Genomic DNA, 27,272 nt, shown 5'->3' with positions numbered 1-27,272 from the left:
ATGTTTTTTTATAGCTATATATCTTCTATTTTTTCAATCAGTAGATGTATGTAAAAATCAAACTAATCAAACTTTAGCGATAACGTATTAAAAATAATAAATTCAGCAGTATTTTCATTTTGATAACGCTTGAAACATATTTTGTTATACAGTGTCATTCCCAAAGTATGCACCATATGGGAAACTTATTTATTAAGGGTTTTTCAACAAAAAGTTATTCTTGATAAAAGTTTGTGTATCCCCTAAAACTGAACAAACTGGACAAATCTCTGTCACGAACCCATATAACCCTTATATGGATTAACTCAGCAACAGTGCATGGATGAACTTGATTCAATTATTGGCGATGAAGCTCCATCAAGGATCAGTGTTTATCGATTTTAAAGTGAATTCAATCATGGTCGTTCACTCATGGTTCACTCCAAGACAAATTTCGTGAAGGTAGTCCAAAATCAGTTGTTCTTCCGAAAACCATTGAGGCTGTGCGCAAACTGCAAGATCGTCATGTGACCTATCGTGAAATTGAGACAACCTTGGGCATTAGAGGGACCAGCATACAGTTAATATTGCATAAACATTTGACTGCCAAAAAATTTGTTCGCGTTTGATCCCACACAATTTTTCAATCGCTCAAAAAAAGGCTCGTGTCGATTGGTCGAAGGAAATGCTCAAAAAATACGATCGCGGTGCTTCGAAACAAGTCTTTGACATCGTGACAGGTGATGAATCGTAGATTTACAGTATGAGCCCGAAAGTAAACAGCAGTCGACTGTATGGGTGTTCCAAGATGAGCCAAATCCAACAACAGTTGTTGGCGCACGAAGCACTTCCAAGCAAATGGTCGCCTGTTTTTTTGAAAAAACTGGACATGTCGCAACCGTACCACTAGAACAACGCAAAACAGTCAATTCTGAGTGGTACACAACCATTTGTTTGCCAGTTGTCTTCCAAGAAATCAGGAAAACCAACCGCCGAAGACGGATCACTCTTCACCACGATAATGCGAGCTCTCACACATCGGATCAAACAACTGCATTTTTGAGCACCCAAAACATCGATTTGATGAGTCATCCGCCGTATAGTCCTGACTTGGCACCGAATGACTTCTTTTTATTCTCGCACGTAAAAAACGTGCAACGTTTTTCGACACCTGAAGAAGCGGTTGCTGAATTCAGAATGCATGTTTTGGAGATCAATCAGAGTGGCAAAAGTGCTTCGACATTTGGTTCAAACGCATGCAAAAGTGTATAGATCTTCATGGGGAATATTTTGAAAAACAATTTTCGATGATTAATATTTGTTTTTCCTCTAATCCCGAAATATAAAAGACAACCTATCGTATAGTAAATGAGTAAATACATATTTGTTGAGATATGGTGCTACAAAACCACATGACATAACGGACTAAACTTTGAAACAACCTAACATTTACTGGGAACTCTAGTTCCAACTCTGTTCCAATTATAAAGGGCGTTCACATCCAAAAATTTTCAACAAATAAGCGAAAGGTCGCGGGTTTTGGAATTTTACGATCGATACGATTGAAAAACTTGAAGGTCATCTAAAGAGTCCTCACTGTTAAATAATCGCGAAATGTTAATTGGAAAGTGGGATCAGGAAAACAGCTCTATGGTTTTCGAGTATTAAATCAGAGATATAAATTCCTCATCGACGGTATTGTGTGTCCAGAATATAAATCAGTTTGGCTGAGTAAGTAATCAAGAATGGCACGGAATTTATTCATCATCTAATTCACCTTGTGTGTTTTGAATGACGGCGTGGGTAGTTGAAGTTTACATGAATATGTTAATGCATCCACGTGAGTGATGAATGAATGTGTTCAGAATTTGAAACAAGTTTTTTTGCGGTAGTTACTTACTTTGTTTTTCCGTATAGGGGAGCGCCCAGATGCGAACGGATGTGAAATTATCCAATGAGTTCATTTGCGAAAAAAATATTAGAATTTTTTTATGGGTGTGCAAATTATCGCATGGAAATACTTACAGTTTAAATTGAGTTTGAATCCGCTTAGATCATTTATGTTTTTTGAATCGGTGATTGGTTGAAACTCTAGACGTCACGTATCCATGTGTAACAAATGGCCTGCAACGTAACCGCGAACACGTTACGTAACGGCCATTGGTGACGGACTGCTCTTCAATGTTGCCAACCTAATGAAATTATTTTGCGCGAGACTGATTCAAAAATCATCAAAATCCGATCGAAATAGAAATTCATGGAAAAATGGACGCATACTTGAATCGTAACCTCCAGAGTTCTCCTGAATCTAAAATTTTACTAATTTTTAACAGATTCTTCGCTGTTTTTGCATGTCGCATCGCCTTGGTAGGCGCCGGACCAAAAAACTTGACCACCACAAATGAGCTCTAAAACAGCATATTAAAGATTATACAGTGCCTTCATTTCAAAACTTCCACCCCTAGTACTTCGTTTAGCAGGGAGAATTTGCCGTAGGCAAAAAACACGTCAATTTATATATCGAGGGGGAATTTGTGATATACTGTTTGGAACCTTTGGTGTTTTATCTTCCTCTTGAAGATGATCACTTGGTGATCGAAACACGTGTCGAGGTGTAAAAATAACGATTTGGTGTTGGGAAAAAACTCCAGTAATATTCATCGAAGGGGAAGTTTAAAACCAGTGCCAGTGGTATTTTAGGTTTAACCCCCTTACCCCTAGCTACCCCCACTTAAATATTTCAAATGGCACCCCCTATCTTGCAACACATCATTTTAAAGATCTTAAAAATCTTCACTCAACCCCGTTTAGAAAACTGAAATTGGTTGATCCGTTCTTGTAAAATAGGGCAAAAAACAATAATTATAACAAAATGCAAAGCTACTGACTCAATAACGGTATGTTTATGTCTCTTTTTTACACAGAGTGTTTTGCTTTAGTTGAATGTGGGATAAGGGCACACAGTTGCTTCTTGTCGTCAGTTACAATTAAATGGTGAAAACATTTATCAGAATTAGTTATTCCTGATTTTAAACTGTTTTTCAAGTGGTGTCAGTTGCACTGACAGTAATACAAATCGTAATGGTGTACACTTTACAAGAAAGAACTGAAATTATTTTTATTTATGGTGCTGAAGATAGGTTTGCTCGTAGGACAGCTCGGGTTTTTAATGAAAGACATGCAGGCTAAAATGTGAGTCACCGATATGTTCTAGACCTTGTTCAAAAATTTGAAGAGACTGGTTTCAACAGGACTTCGCACCGCCACGCTACGCATTGCATGTCCGACAGTGGCTCGATCAAAGGTATCCTGACAAATGGATTGGCAGAAGAGGCCCCCTAGAATGGCCGGCGAGATCTTCGGGTTTAACGCCATTGGATTTTTTCTCTGGGGTTATTTGAAGACGATGGTATACAAAACTCCCCCGCAGGACATTCAGGATCTAAGACACAGGATTACTGACACATGCAGACAAATTAATAACGAAACATTTACAAGAGTCCCACAGGAATTCGAGAATACTCGCTACGCTTAGCTACCAATGGTGAACATTTTGAATACCTAATAAAGTAAGGTACATTCATTCAATTGCAATAGCTATTATTTTATTTTTTATTATAATAAATTTTCTTTTTGCCCTATTTTACGAGAACGGATCAACCAATTTCAGTTTTCTAAACGGGGTTGAGTGAGGATTTTTAAGATCTTTGAAATGATGTGTTACAAGATGGGGGTGCCTTTTAAAATTATTAAGTGGGGGTAGCTAGGGGGAAGGGGGTTAAACCTAAAATACCACTGGCACTTGTTTCAAACTTCCCCCTCGATAGCTAAATTGACGTGTTTTTTGCCTACGGCAAATTTTCCCTGCTAAACGAAGTACTAGGGGTGGGAAGTTTTGAAGTGAAGGCACTGTATGCTGTTTAAATGATATTTGTTCCATCTTCTACGAAAGGCCATTTTTTCAAAGAAGAAATAAAGCATAGATCAATTAGTAATTGGTACACAGAACATAAAAATCAAAGAGGTGGTTTGATCAATTTCTCTGAACCGATCCTTTCATCAAAAATTTAACACTGAATGGAAATGAGAGTGGTGACACTGATCTGCGGAGACAAAACGGTAAGGTGTAAAATGCGCAGAAAATCCGCAAAGGACAGTCAGCGCACCAACTACTCGAAAACTTGAACATTTGCAGATTTTGTTTTGTGTCTTGTTGGTAATACTGGTTGTTGCAGCGATTAGCAGCAGAAAATACACAGAAATGCTCGAAAACAATGGAAATGCGCAGATGTCGCGCTTTCTGCGCATTTTTGGTAACACCGCTACTGTTGCATTTTTATTAGTACCAATTTGACACACCTAACCATACTGTCTGTACCACCATTTGTCGGTTTTTAGACGTCTCATCAAAAAAATTGTTAAGCCGCGTACATAACAATGCAACAAGCAGTGTAAAACAGTCGCTAACGTTGCAGTACATGGCAGGTATGCGGCGCACATATAAATTACCTAGGACCTAGGTTGCTCTGAATACGTGATAATTTATAATCAAAATCCCTAATTTTACTGAAGACATTCAGCAACAATTTTTATATTGAACTGTATTTTAAATATAAATCATATAACCTGGTAGAATGTTATTGATAGAATGTTGTTAATAGAATGTTGTTGTTTAATTTTCATGACTCATATAACAATGATTGCAGCTCATGTAATTCGCAGTTTTTCGTTTTTCGTCTGCTTCAGTAGACAACAAGCGCGCGTACGCAAACATTGACGAACACTGGTTAACAGAAAATGTAGCTGTTCAGACGTCGCGTTCGCTCTAACCGGAATGTTTGTTGCCAAACGATTACGATTGTTTTACGGTGCTTGTTACATTGGTCAGTACCCGGCTTTAGAACCGCACGGCAACAAGTTGGGACGTATATTTATGTATCGCGTATTTTTGCCTGTTGCATGCGTGGTTTTTTTATACTTTGTTCTGTTCAAATGATATCTACGGCCAAAACTCAAAATGCTTTTAGAGGCGAACCGTGCCATCTTACAATGAGCCAAAAAAAATGTATGTGTTACGTTACGGGCCATTGCATCATATATGGATTAGCTGAAACACCAGTAAATGTGTTGTTGTGGAGATGTATTTGGCTCTTCTCCAAACAACGTTTCAGGTTTCTAAGAAGTTGCATCCCCCATTCTAGCAATGTGATTCTGTCCTATCCAAATTTTTAACCAATAAATTTCAATTGGTGCAGAAGAGGCAATTGAAACACAAATGAAGTTCAGGACAACGTTCGAAAATTCACAAGGAGTCGTAAAATTCCTGGCCTATTACTTTTTATATCCTTCATAAGTTTTCTGAAATGTTTCGTAATTATATTGGATTCCTTGGCATGTTTTGGTAGATGGTTGTATGTTTTTATGCCATCTCAACAAATTGAGTCTATAACTAAAAGAAAACCACTTTATGCAGTCAGTGTTTTATGATCTTTGGATAATTGCCTGTGGTCCAACTTTACGAATGTGTTTGATAGCTCTTTTTTGTAGATGCAGCACAGATTCTAGTAAATGATAGCTACATACACCCACACACACACACACACACACCAAAATGTTCATATTTTTTATGTATTCTAAATGTTCATTCCCTCGATCTGCAGAAACAGGATTTGTTAAAGATCCAATTGTTTTTGTCGGGGTTTGAAGTTGGGTATGTGAGAGTTTAAATATTCGTGTGCTACCTTCGCCAAAAAATTAATATCTCCTAAAAATATATCCTTTCAATTTAAACTACCTAGTTCGTATCTGTTGCCAATTTGATTTATTTCTACACATGGTCCAAGAAAATGAAGTGATGTTGGTCTATCTAGAGCCACCTGGTTATTATATGATCTTTATATCGCATTTATTGTAGTGTAGAATTTACGATTTAATCTGGGTATGCTTTCTCATTCAAAACAGATTTTATCATTGATATTTTGATCAACATTCCGTAGAATCAGAGTTGTTTCTGATGACTAATACAGATTTTGTCTCGGGGTACTGCCAGATACTTTTGTGTTCACCAGTAACTTATCGGGGTAAATGGAAAGTAGACTTTTTTAATTCTCGTACAAAGTTTTCCATTATGGCTTTCTACTACTCCATCTTGATACAAAAAACAAGGATGAGGGAATCTTCCAAGGAAAAGAAGAAAGTAATCAATTTTAAAATAAGTAACTCTATACATGGATGTGTAGATCATGCAAAGAAGTAACTTTCAGACACAAACTGAAAGAAAGTCCTCCTGAAACAGCTACTTTCATAAACATTGAATTACATGAAAGAAAAAAATTCTTTCGAAACAAATACTTCTATATAAACACTGAATTATACAGAAGATACTTTTCTCTACTCAGTTTGTATTTCAAACATTCGATGTGGAATAAAAGTCAGATATCATTCACATGAGTTCTAATTTAAATGAATGGTAATGAATTGCACTTACATGGAACACTGTCACCCTCACTGGTATACACCGATGTTTCGCCTTAAGACATTTGCCCCAAGGCTCTTCAGTACCAAATTGGATAACATTATAGAAAATACACACAGTTCATTCATGAATTACGATTTTCAATGTCACGGAATGAGCTTGATCTGCTTATGTCATCGATGACATCGTAATGTCATTCATTCACCTATTTGATTAAAACCCAGCCAAGAGGAATCTTATTTGAATTGAAGGGGTTATATTTTAGGAGTGATTAATTTTTGAGCCATATTAATATACTTTTCGATGTGAGAAAATCAATTTTCATTTTGTGTCCAAACAACTATTGGTGATTTGCGTGATGTGATAGACCGCCCCTGCGGAGTAAGCAATTTTCTTGTATCAGGTGCTCAATCCACAAATAGTTCATTAATCGTTGCTAACAGTACTCCTAGTTCATCGTCCAGGAGGTAAAAAGAATGCTCCCACATCCCCGTACGAGACAGGTGGTGGTTGAGAGAAGCATATGCCATGTCTCAACACGTGCCCTTCCCTTGGATAGATATAATTCGAGTTTTTTTATTTCTTTCGCTGCGTTAGAAGGTCTTTGACACGACAGTTGGTCGTAGAAGTCCATTGGTAATTGGTTTCCTTCATAGACATGGGAAGCATCGGAAAAATTGTACGAGAAGTTTATTTTAGAAACGATGCGACGATTGTCATTCGAAAATTAATAATAATTTTAGAAGAGTCTCAATGATTGGGAATGTTTTTGCCATTTTTGGGGATACAATGCTGCGTACCAAACCTTTCTTAAAATACTACATCATTGGTTTTCAAATACTGAAGTACGTTTCATATATTTCCAGTACTGTAAACACCAGCTAATTTTACTTCGTAAGACTGTTTTTTTCCTTGAAAAATATTAACATTCATTGAGAGAGGTTTGCTTGATTTAACGAATACCTGTCCAACTAAGATACATATTTTGTTAGCAGAACATATATGTCTACATTTTTCTGTCAAAGGGCTTCCTCTTGAAAAACGTTCCCGTATCAGAAACATTTGGAACAGTTCGGAACATCCCAGATCATTTTGGAACTATCAAAGAAGTTATACACACATCGGAAAAGTCTAGGGATATTTTTAAAAATGGCAATAATTTTTTTTAGATCGCTTTAGGGAAAAAAAGTTTACGGGTGATTATTAAACGAATGTAACTTACAACAAAATTTATTAAATGATCAAAAATACTGAGTGCGCATATAAGCAAAAAAAAAAAATATGTCTCTTCTTTGGCACCCCGAAAAAAAATCATAATACAAAAAAAATTGGAATCAGTACAAAGTATGGCCTCCACGCTGGTTTATTACGGCCCTACATCTATCGTGCATCGACAAAATGAGATTGTCAATGTCTTGTTGAGGTACATTTGCCCATTCAGCGATTAAAAGCACTCTCAATTGAAACGTTGTGTGAATGTTCCCCATATGCGGAGTAATTCTTCGATGAAGCATGTCTCACGCATGCTCGATGGGATTCAGGTCCGGTCATTGTGCTGGCCATGGCAATACATCAACTCCTTCGTTGGTGAGCCAGTCAGTCACTAGACGCGCGACATGTGGACGAGCATTATCGTGCATTAGGTGGAAGTTTTCACCAACAGCACCAGCAAACGGACGGACGATAGGTCGAAGAATGGTGTCGAGGTACTGTCGAGCTGTGAGGGAGCGATTTGGAAAAACGAGATCGGTTCTGCCGCCGATCATGATTCCGCCCCATAGCATTACTGTACCACCTCTGTATGTGTGGACTTCCTGGACGTGTCTCAAACGTTCATTATTTCCAGGTCGTCTCCACAGTCTTATTCGACGAGAATCTGGATTAAATCCAAATCTGGATTCGTCTGTAAACAAAACTGTGGCCCAATCATTTGCATCCCAGTTTTGATGTTCTTGACACCACTCTAATCTTCTACCGCGATTGCCTCTCGACAAAGGTGGACATCTAAGTGGCCTTCTGTTGTGTAGATCTGCTTCATGCAGTCGATTTCTGACAGTATCACGACCAATGGTTACCTGGTGCGGCTGCTGCAACACGTTAACCAACTCAGGTGCTGTGATTGTCGGTTGTCTTCTTGCGGTTAAGACCAAAAATCGGTCTTGAACTGCAGTTGTAGCGCGTCCTCGCCCTGGATGTTGTTCGGCTGGACTGCCAGTTTCACGGAAACGCCGCCACAATCGACTGATAACACTTTGGGAGACCCCCAAACGAAGAGCTACATCATTTTGTCGCATGCCACCTTGAAGAAGCCCTACAGCTCTATTCATCTCAGCCAATGGTAAGTGATGGCGTTCCATGTTAAAGCACAATATTTCCAGTTTAATTGCTGAGCAAGAACTGCATAGAATGTACAAACTCGACACTTTCAGATTATTCATTTTAGCCGAAAACCTACAGTTTAAAAAAATTTGATAAAAGATTAGTTACCGTTTTTGCAGGCTTTGTTCAACCCATAGAAATCTACAGTGTATATTGTGATGACCCTCTATATCTCCCATTCAAGAAAAATGTTCCCGTATTCAACTGAATAGATATAGGGTTAGAATTTTCGCCTTCTAGAAACACCTGAAACACTGCAGAACATTCCAGAGAGAAAATTTTAAAACATTCTAAAACATTCTAAAGCATTCCACAACATTCCAAAATATATCGGAACATTCTGAAATTGGTGGAATGTTTGGGAATGATTAGGAGCATTTGAAATATTTCGGAACATCCCAAATCATTTTTGAACGATCATAGAAGGTATATGGCGTGGTAGGTCTCTGCTCCGAATCCAAGAGGAATGTTCTTCGTTTTTACCCGAAGGGGGTAGGTGCTTCGGAGGTATGAAGGCTTGAAGTTTTGCCCTCTAGAAAATTTTAAAATAGTCTAGAACATTCTCAAGCATTCCACAACATTCCAAAACTTACCGGAACATTCTAAAACTGGAGGAATGTTTGGGAATGATCAGGAACATTAGGAATATTTCTGAACATCCCAAATCATTTTTTGAACGATCAAAGGAGTTATATGGCGTGATGGTAGTCCTCTGTCCCCCATCCAAGAGGAATGTTCTTCGTTTTTACCCGAAGGGGGATATGAAGGCTTGAAGTTTCGCCCTCTAGAAAATTTTAAAACAATCTAGAACATTCTCAAGCATTCCACAACACTCCAAAACATACCGGAACATTCTGAAACTGGTGGAATCTTTGGGAATGATCAGGAACATTTGAAATAATTCGGAACATCCCAAATCATTTTGGAACGATCAAATGAGTTATATGGCGTGGTAGTCATCTGTCCCCCATCGAAAAGGAATTTTCTTATTTTTTTCCCAAGGTGCTTTGAAGGTATGTCCAAGCTTGGACATTTTTGGGAACAACTGGAAACACCACCCATTTGAGATTGACCCGACAAAAGATACGGGAGTAGACATGAAAGCCTAACAACTATAAGGCACAGAAATCATCCGTGCATTGGCCATTGGATTTTCATTATCATGAAGAATTTTTTGGACCATGATTTTATCAAATTTCTCCGTTTGGTGGCCCTAATAATTGATTTTGTGATCGTTATAAGTGTCAGATTGTGAAATTCTATACCGGTTATAGATTTGTAGTTAGTATCACTCACTTGTGTAAGTAGATACAAAAAGTATGGGCGTATTTCTCAATCTACAATCTGGCCATGAAGCTCTTAACGCCATAAATAATTCACTTATATGACTTTTATGAATTAAAATCTCCCCGGCGACCGTCTGTTTCACAACCGGGTAGGTGATGAGCATTCAAGTATAAATAAACTTGAAACACATGTTGTTTGTAGTAGGTTTCTTACCGCGTTTTTCAAGAAACGTGTTTAATAAAGTATACGAGTAAAGAATATACTTTTATAGGCAATAACATATGGCTTCTGTGACTCAATGCAGATCCTTTATTCAGTAATTCAGTATCGTAGAGTTGTTTTTCCAATATATAGATAACATCCTTATTATTTCAATTCAAATTCTTTGTTGACTATAAATAAAAACCTAGTTATATTGTTGTCCTTGTATTATTGCAGCATTACCATGATGTTGGTTGGAACATATTACTTAATGTAATCTTAAAACGTTTCTTAATTTTCATGTTCTTAGGATCATTTCCTGAAGTTATGCAAAACGAAAACATCCACACTTGAGCTATTAGTAAAATTACCATACAATGGCAACTTATAAGGGCGATCGACTTAATTTGAGAACGGAAAAGTAAGTTTGTTCCCACGTGGTCTAATCATACGCATTATTTCTTACGAATGCACGTAATCCTGGAATAGGAAGGGTCCCCCAATGTGACGAGTCGCACAATAAAAGTTGTGTAGGAAAATACACAAAGAGGCGGTACCCACCCGTGTCCAGGTGCGGAAATGTATATTTATCGAAAGAAGGAAGTTCTAATTCGTCTTGGTACGCGATAAAATTTTGATGAGGCGCGAGCATGAAGTGGAAGGAGGAGGACACAAAAGAAAGAGAACCCTTCATCATCCAGAATTGGTCGAATGGTAATAGAACCATTCTTAACCTTGACAGAAATAAACATAGTTTAAAACACTAAAAAACACGCCTTTAAAGAACATCGAACTAAAAAGTTATTTTTTTTTAAATAAGCTTAAAACAATCACGAACGAAAAATACTAGTATTGTTGTGAAAAAAGCGACGGGCAAGCTTATTTAAAAAAATTTTTTTTTCAACTTTTTTGTTCGATGTTCTTTAAAAGCGTGTTTTTTAGTTTTTTAAACTGTATTTATTTTTAATTTTTCAGTTTCGTATGCTATAAAATATGGATCAATCATCCGTACACTGCAAAAATTAATCTTGTGAAATCACATAATATTACGTTGGCCTTTTTGTATCCAACGTAAAATAATGTGATAATATAGGGATTTCTGTGAACGTCATATTACCAAATGACTTTGGTGAAAACTCCTTGGGAATTTACATATTGAGTCATGTTATTTTACCATACAAGTACTGTAATTTTCACAATCTCCTTTGTAATTTTCGACCATAAATGTGGAATCACATGATTTATTATGAATGTATTAAAGTATTCATAATGTAGAAATCTATATTTACTTCTAATAGTCATTTGTAGTATCACATAAAATAACCCCCAATTCACGAGGCTATTATATATGAATTATATCGTCAGTTGTGAGAAATTCTATCTATATTGTGTGATTGCAGTATGCTAAATTACCTCGAAATAAAATATCATTTTCTTTGTAATTATTTTACTACGTTTTCAAAACCTAGGAAGAAAATTGGTTAAAAGGGTGATTATGAATTTCACTCTGTACAGTATTGAGCAAAATTGAGAAAATAGGAAATTATGTTCTTTCATTAGACAAGTTGAAAATATTCTGTTAATAATTACTATTCCTTTTTTGACAATATATTTGCCCTGTTTTCAAACTGAGGATCTTGAAAATATGGTAGAAACTGCCAAATATATTTCGGAGTACGAAGAAACGATCTGAAATGAAATGAATAAAGTTACACATGAGATATGTATTATGTAGCATAGAAACGTTTATTAGGTTTAATGAAAACATATTCTTATCTTATTGTGACATTTATTTATTCATGAAGTTGAATACTTTTTTTTTCTAACATTTTTTTTGACTTCGATCCTATATCCGGATGTTTCTTCAAAAACATCATCTGAAGAAATTCCAATGAAGTTTCTAAGGCCTTTGGGTACTTTCATAATGAAGAACAAAGAGAAAGCTACTTTGGAAACTTCTAGAAAGCTTTTATATCCGTCTTTATAATATTTTTCTTTTCAAATAACACATGGTGAATTGACAGACCCTCAGAAGCTGAAAAAAATACATAGATTATTTTAAATTTCCATCTCAATGCTGATGAGAGCAACTGCTCAAATCGAAATTCCACAGTTAGAATGAAAACATACAAATGTTACCCCATTACATTTTCTGTGAAAATATTGATGTAAATCATATTTCCTAATCGATACGCACTTGAAAGAACACACCAGACATCAATACATCTGTATAACTATATAGATACTTAACTTTGTTAACCTGCATTCCCAAGCACCAAACTTTTTATAACGCACGCTTTGACCAAAGTTTTCAACTGATTTAGATACTTACTTGGTTTCAAAGGGATTCAAGTCAGCGCGGCGTTCTGAAAATGGAAGGTCACTGATGTACCACGTTTCTTGGAGGGGATTTCACACAAAATATCACGTAAATTGAACTTCACATGAAATCTTATGTGATTTATTTAATTTAACAACGTATTTTTACTCAAGTCTTTGGTTCACATATGATATTCTGTGAATTCCATTATCACGTTTTTTATTGTGTAAAATTGAAGTTACCCTAAAAATATTGTGAAAATTACAGTATATATCCATGTTTTTCAAAATTATTTTTAACAGTGTATATTGTTTAGAAAAATGACCATTGATATTTTCCTATTCCGCAGCCTCCTCATTGATTCTAGAACTCTTTCAAAAACACCAGGATCACTCACGAGACATATTCAAATTGAATGCCTGCAGGCGTTTGTAGTAATCGGAATGTTGTTGATAGGTACCAACGGATTTGTTAGATTTTTTATTATTTGGTGGGTCCAGTGTAGTAGTCTATACTTTTATTTCGGCTACGTTAATAATTTTAAAATTACCAAAATTGTTATTGTCGAAATTCTTTTTCGCTTCGTATCTTCGAAACAAAGCGCCCTATCAAAAATCATCAAAGGAAAAAATATTCTTAGGATAGTCCAAGGAATAATCTCTTAATTTTTTGCCGCATGTTTAATAGACACCCTGTATAAATATGATATATTAAGAAATAACTCACAGTTCAATATTTCAATTTACTCAAAATATAACAAACTTAATAGAATGAACATATTTAGCACTTGCTATGTTCTTAAATCTGTCAAAGGCATTTGACTGCTTGAATAACGAGATAATATATATATATATATATATATATATATATATATATATATATATATATATATATAAATATATATATATATATATTTATTTATATATATTGTGAATAATGCAACTAATTTTCCTTTATTTTCAGTATTTTAATATTAATATAAGTCACAAAAAGGATTTGAAGCGTTATAACTCCTATTTAATTATATGCGAGCGCTTTCGACAGCTGATCGTGCTGTCATCATCTAGGCTCTACTCAAACTGTTTGAGTAGAGTAGAGTAGAGCCTAGATGATGACAGCACGACCAGCTGTCGAAAGCGCTCGCATATAATTAAATAGGAGTTATAAAGCTTCAAATCCTTTTTGGTGAATTATATTAATATTAAAATATATATATATATATATATATATATATATATATATATATATATATATATATATATATCTATATATATATATATATATATCTATATATATATATATATATATATATATATATATATATATATATATATATATATATATATATATATATATATATATAAATGTGTTATGTACACTATAAGTTTAGATCAATGATAATAAAATATAACAATAAAAGTGAATTGAGGATGGGAGTATAGGTAAAGTTGGGCGTCCACAAAGACCACAAAGATATAAATAGCAACTATTAACAAACATGGTCGAACATAAAATCTGAGAATACTGCAGTGAAAGCATGAATACCCCAAGGAAGCATTTCGGGTCCCTTGTTGTTTATCATCACCAATATTCTACATGAACGATTTATGTTATCATTCAAACACACATAATTCAGTTACAGTCTTTGCTGATGATACTAATTCATTAATAGGCCGTGAAATATACTCCGAAGTAGTAAAAACAGGAATGGACACACTAGGTTCACTAGGAATAGGTTAATTTTGAATGAATCTAAAACTAATCTCATACTTTTTAGTGTAAATGTTTTCAAGAATAATGGGATAATGTCGATAAACGCCCTTTAAATTTTATGAATGCTTAATGTTTCTATTAACAAATAGACCTCTGGTAATCAACATTCCTATATATGGAACAAGAAGAAATTATTTCGTGCTTCCTATGCGTAGGTAAACTAAAACTGAAAAAACTTCTCATTACATGTAAATGAAACTGTATAATAAATTGCCTAATCGAATCAAGGATTTGAGGAGCATCAAGGATTTGAGGAGCATAAATATATCTAAGAAAGAAATACAAAAAACGCTAATAGATTTAGAACCATATAGTGGTTATATGCCAGTAGATTCACATACATTTTGTTTTTTTACACCATTTCATTCTATGGTGTCTGTGTACAAGCTGTACTCGACATATTTTTGAAATAAAGATTATTATTGTTATTGTGCGATTTTTCACTGGATAGTTTACAAAACCGCAACACGTGTTTCACTAAACAATAGCTTCCTCAGGCGTCCTCATACTGGCTCTACCAGTATGAAATGAGTATTTTCACGTGCTATTTCGCGACGATCTGATACATCACTTGTCTTTACTATTTCAATAATAAGACCATCTGTGAGAAATCAGGTACCCCGAAAAATTTGCATTGTGTGAAATTCTGACCAATCACAGTGTCCTACATTACATAATAGATAAAAGTAGAACAATGATGGTGTACTTTATGTTCTAGGGGCTATGCGATGGGAATATTTCCAAGTACATTAGATTCGTAGGCCACTACGCCCGATTATGGTCTTCAATGGTAGCCTGTTCGAGATTGGAATGGTTCAGTGCCACGGTTTAGCATAAGGTCGACATTCGCTTGATCTGGGAAGAGCAGGGGTTAGACTGAATTGTATAGATGAATAGACGCGCCTTGTCATTTTAATAGATTTGGTGGCCGTGCGGTTGAGGTCAAACTCAATTTAGAGAAGCAGGCAACTAGATTATATTCAATTTGGATGATACGAACTAATAAGAATTGATAAAGTTTTTGGTAAATATTCGTTTTGAGGGCACTCGGCGATTTTTAAAAAAATGTTTGAGTGTACTTATGTATTTTGATGCGTAGATTACGATTCCGAAAAAAAAAGAGGCACTCTCCCTTATTTACAAAGTTATGTCCCTTCAAAGTTCAGAAAAGGGCAACTTTTCAGATCTCTTTTTAACAAGATAAACTATTTAAAAACGCAAGCATTTATTCACTAGGTCACCTTTACAATTCCTCCTTAATTGACACTTTTCAATTCAACACTCAACATTTTTCTAATAAAAAACTTAATTTAAAAACGAATGCTTCTTCTGGTGACATTCTTCTATTTCTGGGTTAGTTACTAGTGACATTTCAAAAAAAAGAGGTTGGTATTTGGGATTATTTTGCGGAATATAAGCTGCTGTTAGTTTACTTGTTAAATCCATCTTATCTTAATACACCATCAAAAACCAATTTACGATCTGAAGAATGAAGGCAAAAAACATTCGAATTTAGAAATATTGACAGCATCAGTCGTACCAACTATGCCATTAACCTTAAAAACGTAAAATACAGAGATATATCACCAAAAAGCAGCTCCGTAGATTATTTAATATTTTTATTGGAAAAATGTTGATTGTTGAACTGAAAAGTGTCTAGGAAGGAGGAATACGGTGACCTAGTGAATAAATGCTTGTGTTTTTAAATAGTTCAAATAATGAAAAAAAATGCTGAAAAGTTTCCCTTTTCTGAACTTTGAAGGGCCGTAACTTTGTAAATAAGGGAGAGCGCCGATTTTTTCTTTCGGATTCGTAATCTACGTACACTCAAAAATTTTTTCAAGATCGCCGGGTGCCCTCAAAACGAATATTTAACACGTTTTCTACTCTTTTGCTCATAAAAAACTTTCAATTATTTGAAAATATCCCATAAGACATAAGTAACAGTGTTCATGGGTAAACCAAGAATTAAAATCAGTAGAATATTTATTGCGTAACGCGAGCATATTACAAATTGAATATTTTTGAGCATTCAGATAAAATGGAGTATCCAACGTGAGGAGTGAATTTCTCTATGAGAGAGCTAGAGCCGCTTTTAGCATGTGGATAAATGGACCAAAAACATCCCGATTCTGTGGTTTCATCAGCCAGAACCGTTTCGAAGGGTAGTGATAGTGATGTTTTTTCAATTATTATGATCGAGGAGTGCTTCAAATTGTCACGATAGATATTCTTGAAGAAATTATTATAGTAATATCCTGTCCTTTCCAGGAAGGTGGACACGTCACTGGGAGACATCTTCTTTATATCGGCAGGTGTAGACCAAGACTCACCGAACAGACACCATCTTGTTGACGATAACTCCTGACACTCGTATAGGACATGCCTGACAGTTTCATCTTCCTGTTCACACATACTGCATAGAGGTGTGTCCACTAGCCCTATATTATGTAGGTGTTTCCTTAGTTGACAGTGGACAGTCAGAAATCCTACTGTTAAGCGTAAATGTTTCCGGGTCATCGCCAGATATTTCTTCGGCGCCAGCTTCCCAGGGTCGCCCAAGGTGATCTTGGCAAGATTACATCCTTTGATTTCATCCCATCTCTTTAAAGATTGAGCATGGGTGTAACATTTGACTAGTTCCGCAATTGTCGAAGTCATCAGGCCGTGGGTGCCACTGTGTCCTAAAATTCTTAGTCCAGCCGCTTCCTTGGCTGAAGAGTCGGCAATGCGATTACCTTTACCCCTGTCGTCCCCTTCAACCCACCTTAGGATAATGTTATTATCTACCGAGACTTTGGCTAAATCTTGGTGGCACTCTAGTTGTTATGTTTTTGCCAGAAATTCCTTTCCTAGTTATTTCTTTTGTGGCGATTGAGATACCAGCCAGTTCTGTTTGAACCACCTTAGGCTTAGAATTCATTTCTTCTTCAAATTGAAATAACTGATCGAGGTGATAGTTTCAATTAAAGGTTTGTTTGATACAATGAACATATGCTTGAATAAATAGTTGGTTCATTTTTTTGCATCAACAAAATATTTTGTTGTGCATACATGACACTTTTATTTCCTTGAATGAAGTGAATTTTCTTCCATTCAACAATTTTTTTTTCCGTGGGCGATTTAATTTACACCGGTTTTATGAAATCGGTTCATATGTCAATAAGGTGTCCACCTAGGTTGACATATGATTCTTTGCCCATAAAAAAGAAATAGTGTAATTGGTGTCATATTCAAATAATGTATTTCTACTCCTGCTTCAATATATCTGATGAAGTTATTTGTTATTTATTGGGAAAAAAGGTTTTGGCTTTCTACTTCTCCATCTTTATACGAAAAATGGTGGGATCTTCCAAATAAAGGAAGAAAGCAATATTTATTGTACTGTACTAAGTGCAAAATATTGTGATTTCTAACGAAGCAGTTGAAAGGAATCATAAATTATCATGATTATTTTTTTAGTACTGAAAATACAAGTATGACAAAACTATTTCTGAGCAGATTGTAAACAATCCATGCGAATTTTGGGCAATCGCATACTAGTGTAATGTGTTCACCGAATAATTCTCATTGTTTTGACATGATATAATGTTTAAATAATATATTCTAATGGATACGATGTGTTTGACATAACCTAAGATATATTTTAGAAGCAACATGATAACATCGCTGTAAAAAACTCGTTCATCAAATATTTCTATACACACATTATCTCTTCACCTATTTTTTATTGATGATGGTTCTTCCCGGTAACTTTGACAAGAAATATATCGGGTGTTACGCTTGACATGTTCTCTTGAGGACTCGCTTCCTGCAGAGCAAACCTCACGCACTTCCGTTGGATCACAATAGGGCGAAAGACATGTGAAAAGGGTTGAAAAGATTGCAATAGAAGATGATTTCCTCGAAACTTTCTAGATCAAATGATGAATATTTATAATATTCATATGGATTTTGTTTTTTATTTGCATTTGTTTACGACGCCATATATATATATTCTTTCTTCGAAAGCTTCTGATAATTCTTCTTCCATATTCTCTGTTTCACTATCGCTGTCATCATTTAAATCAATAATGAATTTATTTCCACTATTAATATGGAAGTGTCCAATCTCCATATAGTCTTTTTTAACTAAAATTACTTTTTCAATCCTTTTATGCCAGTCTTCTTCCATAATATTAGATACTTCTTCTTTAATTAGCTCTATTACCTTCTTATCAATTTTTGGAAAATTATTTTTACAGCTGATGCTTTGTTTCAATTTTCCCCAAATCAGCTCGATGGGATTGAAAACACAAAAATAGATGGGAAGTCTCGAATGGTGTGTCCATACTTTTCAGCAATACTCTCAAGGGCATAATCTTCAAAATACGAATTGTTATCTTTGTATTTCATCCTTCTTTGAATTTTTATTTGGTACTTTGATGAGCTGTCGCGAATGATAGGAAGCGTTGTCAAGAACTATTACACTATTCGCATACAAATTTGGGATCAATGTGTTTTCAAACCATTCTTCGAAAATATTAGCCTCCTTGTTCTCATGATAATCAACATTGCAGTCCTCAAGTTTTTTTCCATGTAATTTCAAAGAATTCGGAACCCATCCTTTACTACCTCCGCAATGCACAATTATTAGTCGCGATCCTTTGTTTGCAGACATGTTAGGCGTACACATTCTCGAACCATCGGTCCACCCTTTCGTAACTGTGTCGTGAGTATTATACCAAGATTCGCTCGAATAGACAATTTGCCGTTGTTCTCGTCTATATTTAGTTATTTGTTCTAAGTATTTGTTACGCAATTCCACTATTCTTCTGCTTTCAATAACTGCTTGACGTTTGTTTATTATTTCAAATCTGAATCCAAGTTTCTTTATTCTAGTTTCTTTAATTCAAATCTAAATCCTAGTTTCTTTATTGTCTCAGCAGCTCACGTTATGACCGGAAGTATTTAATTTCTTTCTTATAATTTCAGTTGTAGGAATCTCATTGCTTTTGTAACAATCGTATATTATTTTTTTCAATGATTTTATTAGATGAACATCTAAAGGCTGTGGTAATCCTGTATCACATCGCGTCTTGCGTACATAAGGTTTGTTTTTGAGTATTTTACGTACAGTTGAGAAATGAATTTCAGTCAAATCTGATGTTGCTTGTAACAGTTGTTTTCCCTCCAAACCAAACTTAAGATGTAGATTCTTATATACATTGAAATATACTCTCTGTGTTTCAATATTCAAATGCATCCGAATCTTATTCACTGGTATCTCTTTTTCGCATTGTTCACCATCGCTATTGGAATCACTACACTGTTATCACACTCGTTATTACCATTAGTACTTGTCGCAGGACGCCACATTTTAAACAGATAACAAAAATTTTAAGTAATTATAACTGCACCCATATCAAATTTCAACACTCAAATCGCGATCAGTTCCTGAACTGAACACGACGGCGGTAACCATCCCCGCATTCCCGATTTCTAGTCGTCACCGTAACATGACTTCAAATTTAATTTTATGACTCTTCGACCAATCATAAAACTCGATTAGTGAAAATTATCCAATACGAACCGTCAAGTCTACAGTCCATGTGGACTAGTTCGCTGCCGGTTTATTTCTATGTATTGGTTTTTTCGGTCTTTGAGAGTGCCGCCACCTTTAAATGTGCACAATATCGTTTACTTCGACTATACTGCGTGTTACTGCAAAGGGGCGTATGTAAACATTTTGCCTTTTATAGTAGAGCATAAAAACTTATTATGTATTCATCCAAAATAATATCACAAGTTTTTAAAATTCTATCGTTTAATTTCCATTGGCCAACTTTCTACCTTGAGATTGGGGGATTCACTGGCACTCCCTAGAGTTTTTGGAAGGGGATCTTTGAAATCAGAGGAAACATCTTTTTGTAATTTTCTTCAATGTTGATTTTTTGGTTTCAGATTCAAGAGAGAAGATTTAAAAACTGAAGAATTCAAAATAGAAGATTCAGAAATAGATCATTCCGGTAATGAAGATTCTGACGATTCTGCTGGGGCGGAAGAACTCGCACGATCCAAAAAGTCAATTAATAAAGGCCGATGGAGCAAAGAGGAGGTAAGTTTCTCCCCTTTTTTTGTGTACCTTCTAATTTTTCTTGACTAAAATCCTTTGGGAAACTTTTTTGAATTTATAGATAGATAGATATTAAGGAAGATTAAACAGTTTAATATTCCTGTTGAAGATGATCACTTGGTGATCAAAACAAGTGTCGAGGTGTTAAAATAACAATTTGGTGTTGGGAAAAAACTTCAGTAATATTTATTGAACTATGTTTAATTAAACTATGTTTACACTATTAACGTTAAACTATGTTCAATGTATAAGTTTGAAAATGTCCTTATAGAACGAAACTGCAGTAACGTTAGTTAGAAATAAAAGTGTTAAAAAACATGGAAAGTTTCATTTTCATTTTTCAACATAGGAAGTTTTATTTCTCATTTTTTTAAAAAGTATACCCTTTTGATACATACACTAACTGTGACCGCATTGTTCCCATTTTATTTTGTCCAATCAGATTGTCTTTATTGTTATGAAATCTGAAAGATAATAATATTCATTACTCACTGGTCAACCAAAAATCTACTTTTCCTCTCTGATTCTCAAAAAATTACTAACCCTGATACAGTATAGCTGACAAAATTAAAAATTTGGTATTAATATTTTGAATGAAGGTGTACACAAAATTACGAAACTGTTATCGGTCATGAAACCTAGATTTTTTTATCTTTGTATAATCCTTCAATGGTATTTATATGAGAAATAGTGTAGGTGGTTTAGCATTGTTTCGACAGACGCTTTTATATTTGAATTTTACAATGCCCAAATATTCATTAACTATCATTCAAACCCAAATTCATTAAACTTCAAGGTACACGCAAGGTAATGTGCTGAAAATCCTCATAAACATTTATTCCATTATTGAACAGTAAAAACATATGAATATGGGTGAACTAGCCTAGTTTCCATATTTTGGATCAACAAACTCAATTTTGGAATAAAATTTCCACAGTTGTATGTAATATACTTTTCAAGAACTTTGGCATTCAGTAATAATAAAATATTTTGTATCGATTGAATACATGGTTTTTTTCTATAACGAGTCATATAGAACTAACTTATAATATTTACTATTATGACAGGGATATCATAAGATTTCAAAGAGATAACATAAGACTGGTGTCACACTTTACGTTTTCACCGGTGCGGTAGAAACTGATGTGTTTTGCCTTTACTGATTGCGTCAAGATGTCCCGATAATTTTGAAAAGAAATTGGTAATAATTCATTGGAATTTTCTTGAAAACATTCTATCAAGTACTGTCAGAGTCGCAATTATCCAAACTTTTTCTCTTGCACGTTGGTCACTGCATTATTTTGCAGATTTATCCTGAAGTGTTGGTTTTCACTGAATGCAACTGATGAATTCATTCGTGTCGAACGTCCTACCGCTAAGTTTGATACGGACTCTCTGACTGCTTTCATGAGAATGTTTGTGTATTCCGGATTTACCGATTTTCCGGCAGTAGCGCAATGAGTTGCGTCAGCATCCGGTATCTGTTTAAAAAAATCTGTTTAAAATCTGTTTTTTCTGTCAATCAGCTGTCGCCCCCATACGAACGACAACTCTCAGAAGTTGGGAAACTTGTGCAATCTAAGGATTAACGAGGTCTTACATTTTAACGTGTGATTCCTAACACGGTGCGGTTACAACGCATAGTGTGGCCCCAGCCTTACATACATACGGTATCTTATGTGGCTGCAAATATAGGGTTATTTGTTTGAAAGACCTATTGATGATATGGTCGTTTACCTTCAGTTCCTGGGCCAGTTGATTTTTGTACGGGTGCGGGCCCAAGTCATGATGCAAAATTTGCCAAGTTGTGGTCTGCGAAAATAAAGAATGGATAAATTACAATTTTCACTAGTTCTTTACTATATACTCTCGATATTTGTCAAAGTTAGTACTATATACGTTTACTGCAGTGAACTGAATTAACCAATTTCCCAAATAAGCATTACAAAAATGTTCCAGGACGCCCGGTTAAAACAACTTGTGGACGACTTCAGCGAAAAGTGGGACATAATCGCTGAACATTTTCCCGATCGATCCGATGTTCAGTGTCAGCAGAGATGGACCAAAGTGGTTAATCCGGAATTGGTCAAAGGGCCATGGACAAAAGAGGTCAGTACTATGATTTTTCTATGTCGCCCCATATTATTGTCCAGTATTCGTATTACCATTTGAATCATAATATGAAATGTTAAGTATTCGAATAGGTATAGGAAGTGGGTGGAGTTATTATCAAACGGGTTTAATTGTGATTGTCAGAAAATATTTACAAGGTATGTAAACCGACAAATGGAGATTCTGTCTTACATTTTTTTTAATCGAATAAAAATACAGTTGACTGTTGTCTCATTTCACATGATTTTGAATTGTTGGTAAAAAAAAACAGATAGAAAAGATTTTATCGGTTACCCGACAATGTTCAAGACCCTCTCAGTATTGATTGATCATTTGGCCCAGAGAGGAGGGGTTCTTCGCCATGGAAAAAAAAATAGTATGAATTTGGTGATCGAATGAATTGCCCGTTCTTGATTTTTACGCTTTAATATGCGTCTGGTTCTTAAATTAAGTAATATTGAGTTAATTAATGTATCATATATTCGACTTATCATAACAATACTATTTGTATATTGGTAACAGTGTATCATTGTGTGTTGGATCCTTGTAAATTATCAAAATAAAGTAGTCGGGCTGTTTTTTTGAGGATAAAAACACAAGCACTACAGGAAAATCCTTAAGGCACTCTAAGAGCGTGATTCACATTGGATTTGAATCGGTTGAGATTGGTCCTTTCTTCGATGTTCCAGACTATCAAGATTGCAAGTGATATTCGCGTCTCCAATCAGGCGGATGGCTTTTTTTCTGGATGGAATCCAGCAATTTCAGAGTATGTTTGGGGGCAGAGCTCCATACATGAAAACGATACTCCAAAGAAGGTCTGATCTGAGCTTTATAAAGCATCAAAAGTTGCTGAGGTGTGTACAGTTTTCTGGTTCGGAACAGTGTGCCAAGCTTTTAAAAAGCGACTTTTGCAATTCCAGCGACATGAATCTGCCAAAACATATTGGTGTCCATTTTAACCCCCAACAAACTCATCCAAGCAGAAAGTGGAATTGTCTGACCTGACTCTGGTTTGGAGAAATTAATCTTTTTGGATAAAACTGATGCGTGTGGTTTTAGTGCATTGAATTGAACCTGGTTAGTTTCACCCCAATTCGAAATTACTTCTAAACCCTCATTAAGATATGCAACCTCCTGCTGCCGGTGAAGATGTGCATCCGCTGCAGATGTTGTGGAATCCATGTGGAATGACGAAACAAGTGTGCTGTCATCAGCAAAGCAACATATCGGATTCTTGTTTTTTTTCAATAAGTCGTCGATATACAATAGAAAGAGGGTTGGAGATCATATAGATCCCTGGGGAATACCAGAATATCAGAAAAGTTGTTTTTCAGCATATTCATATAGCCAAATCACGTTACCAGTGATGATAGTTTTTAGAAAATGGTAATATTTTTGTGTTGGTTCCAAAAAGTTAAAGCACCTTTCCATTCTGAATTACTTTTCGTCCTGCGGAAGGTGTTTTTTCATCGGCAATTTAATGATCAAAATTTAAATCATCCCTACTTCACCTTTATATTGAACAATATTGGAACTACGTATAGTTCCTCCTTTCTTCTGAAAATGTCTTGGACTACGAATAAACTTAGACTTGGTCTATAACAACAAAATCTGTAGCACAGTGTTCCTTATAATTAATGTCACCTATCCTAAGAATACTAGAAAGGAATACTAGAAAAACACAACAACTTTATTTAATGATTTTAAACTACAAAAATTTGATAGAACTGACCTATACTTGATGGAAATCCATTATAACGTATTCAAAAAATACACTTCAATGTAAGCTTTCCACATGAAAGTTTACAAAATCCGCGACACGTGTTTCGCTATACAATAGCATCTTCGGACGTCACAATACTGTCTCACTTGTCGTGAGATTGAACTTTTCAGATAAATAAGAATACAATATCTAATTCAATCTCAATATAAGTAATTGTAAGAATGAATGTTTTTTTATAAAACAAATAAATGTCGTAACAAGCTTAAATTGTATGTTTATATCAATTCATTACATTACCACTAATTTATTGATATTATAGCACTTCGGTTAAAAGAAAGTTTTTATTTTGTGAGTGAAAAAGCATAGCGAGTTGAGCAATTTCATAAACAAAATAAATCTTACTTTTAACACAATTATCATACAAAGTTTTTTGTACAACAGTTCTGTTATCATAATAAAATAAATAAATTCAACATTTCTATAAAAACAGATTTTGACATCCCTTGTCAGTTAACTATTTTCATGTTATCGCATTTGGTGTGAAGTGGCCGTGTCAGGTGACGCCGAATCACCTGGTTACCAACAAACAGTATTGTTTACAGCTCATGCGTTTTATTTAAAGTCACATTTAAAGTTCTTGCTGGTGTTTAAGATCTTGCATAATGAAGAACAAAAGTGAGGAATTGTGTGTTATTGACGATATTGGAGAGGCTGTGAAAAGATCTTCAATTGAATTGTTAGCAAAAAAATCGGCTCAGCAGTACGACATCGCATATTCTAATTTTCGTAGCTTGAATTTGTTGAATATCTATTTTTATCGTATATGATAGCTGATTAATTTCTTCATTACTCCATATAATAGTGTTATCGTCGGCAAATACAGTAAATTTTCCTGCGATGTTAATGGTTATTAGGTCATTTAAGTATATTAAAAACAACACTGGTCCTAAAAAAGACCCCCTGAGGTACTCCATGTTTTATGTCACTGAGATCAGACTGTCCATTTGATGTTTTCACCAGCAGTTATGAAAAGTTAATTTCCTAACAAGAATTTATAATACAAAAAATAAAAATCAATGAAGAAATGAAATGTTTCTAACTAAATAGTTGTAGGAAAAACCTGACAAACTCTTACGTTTGAAGTCCAGAGGTTTATAAATGAGGCGTCAGATGAAAAATTTTTGTTGATAAAAGTTGCCTCTATTTTCGAAATATATGGAGCCTGCCGGCGTAAAGAGCTATGCCATTTATTAATAGAAGACATTAAATTAATGGATGAATCATTGATTGTTCAAATTCCAAATACAAAAATGAAAATAGGTCGCTCTTTTTGCATTGTTGAAAAAAACATTCACTGTTTTAATGAATACGTTGCATTACGCCCTTCTGTTATCAATCATCAAAGTTTTTTTCTGAAATAATCAAATTATAAATGCAGTGCCAATCCAGTTGGTATAAACACGTTTGGAAAAATGTCCTCTACCATTGCTGAGTTTCTGAACCTCCCGGAACCAAAGGAATATTCAGAATATAACGGATATTAAGAAGCACGGAGGATGGAAGTCTACAACAGTAGCTGAGGGTTACCTCGATCAATCTATTTCTTAAAAAAAGGCTATTGCTTAAAGAATAATCCAGCTAGCTCCAGCGTTACAGCATCGTCCTCTTCACTTCAAGAATTAAATGATAAGAATAACGTCGCAGTTGGTCCTCCTGTATAGTCGTACCACAGTAAAATCTACTGTGGTCGTACCAAAGTAATCGAAAAGCTCTTGACATTCGAAACAGTTGATTCATAAAAATGTGCCTTCAAGGATAATTTCATGTTTACTAATCCTTGGTGTGGGCGTTGAAACTTATTCTTACTATGATTTTGCTGACCGGACGAAGTAACGTAATGCTACGAATTCGAAGAAAACGCCGGCGGCAAGAGGCAACCAAGATTTACGTTCAAAAATACCATAGAATAAATATTACGTAACTCTGTGAGGCGGCATAAAAATTGAATTTCTAAGAGATTTGAGAAGGAATAATTCGAGAATTGGGGTTCAGGTACATCTGAGATATTTTGGTGAAATCAAAATTGATACAAAATGAATTAGTCCAAATAATATACATCAAAAGAGGGGTTTTTACTTACAGATGTCTAGAATAGTGAGTGCAAAATGTATAATTCTCATCCCTTCGCGCTCACTGACATGTGGGAAAAAACTGAAAAAATCAGCACTTTTATTAACTTGCTTTTGAGCATTTTAGCGACAGAAGGGTTCTATTTAGAGAATGAAACAAGTGAAAAAAATATTTTATGTCGAACAGTTATATTGAAAAAAAAAGTAAAGATAATAATGATGTAAATTATATTTTTATTATGGCTCCAATCTGGCAAAAATTTCCTAACTAAGTATTTATAATAATGGATATTCAGCACCCCACGCTTTTTTACAACAAAATTAATTTTTTTGTAAATAGATTTATTCTAATTTCAGACTTATTACAAGTCATTAGTTATATCAAACCAATAGGACTTCTTATTGATGTTGAAGAAAATCTTAAATTAGTTTCGAATTATTTTTTAGTCTGTTAGTTTTTTTTTAATATAAAATATATACGCATGCGCAGACAGTGTGGTTGTCTCACTTGCTATCACACAGGGACTGTATGGGGAAATTATTTAATCCTGGCGATCCTGATCAGGATAATGAGATAAACTTATGAAATTATTGTATAGTCATCGTATTGCAACCTGAATAAAATATGTGAATACTGCGCCCAACAATTTTATTATTTTTTTTATCTAATCAATACCGTAGATTGTTGAGAAGAGTGGTGTGATGACTACTACCTAAGACCTTCCGAATTATTTTTTAGTTTTTAGTACATTATCCACATCATTATTATTTTTTTT

The 27,272-nt window shown here is 34.8% G+C and overlaps 1 protein-coding gene across 9 annotated transcripts in view; it reads left to right on the top strand.

Annotated features, from left to right (window-relative positions):
- Myb (proto-oncogene like protein Myb) overlaps positions 1-27,272 on the top strand; it is a 78,993-nt gene that overhangs the window by 16,310 nt on the left and 35,411 nt on the right. For all 9 annotated transcript variants that reach the window (XR_012464555.1, XR_012464556.1, XR_012464557.1 and 6 more), the window contains exons 2-3: positions 20,358-20,511; positions 22,489-22,638. Coding sequence is in view for 6 of the 9 variants with exons in the window: in XM_074171212.1 (XP_074027313.1) it covers positions 20,358-20,511; positions 22,489-22,638 (304 nt within the window). In the remaining 3 variants the exon portion in view is untranslated. The remainder of the gene's footprint in view (positions 1-20,357; positions 20,512-22,488; positions 22,639-27,272) is intronic.

Source organism: Leptinotarsa decemlineata, unplaced genomic scaffold, assembly GCF_025532065.1.
Source record: "Leptinotarsa decemlineata unplaced genomic scaffold, Ldec_3_MD MMD2_tig00000010_RagTag_RagTag, whole genome shotgun sequence".
NCBI classification, from domain to species: domain Eukaryota; kingdom Metazoa; phylum Arthropoda; class Insecta; order Coleoptera; family Chrysomelidae; genus Leptinotarsa; species Leptinotarsa decemlineata.
This window is presented reverse-complemented; position numbering and strand designations above follow the sequence as displayed.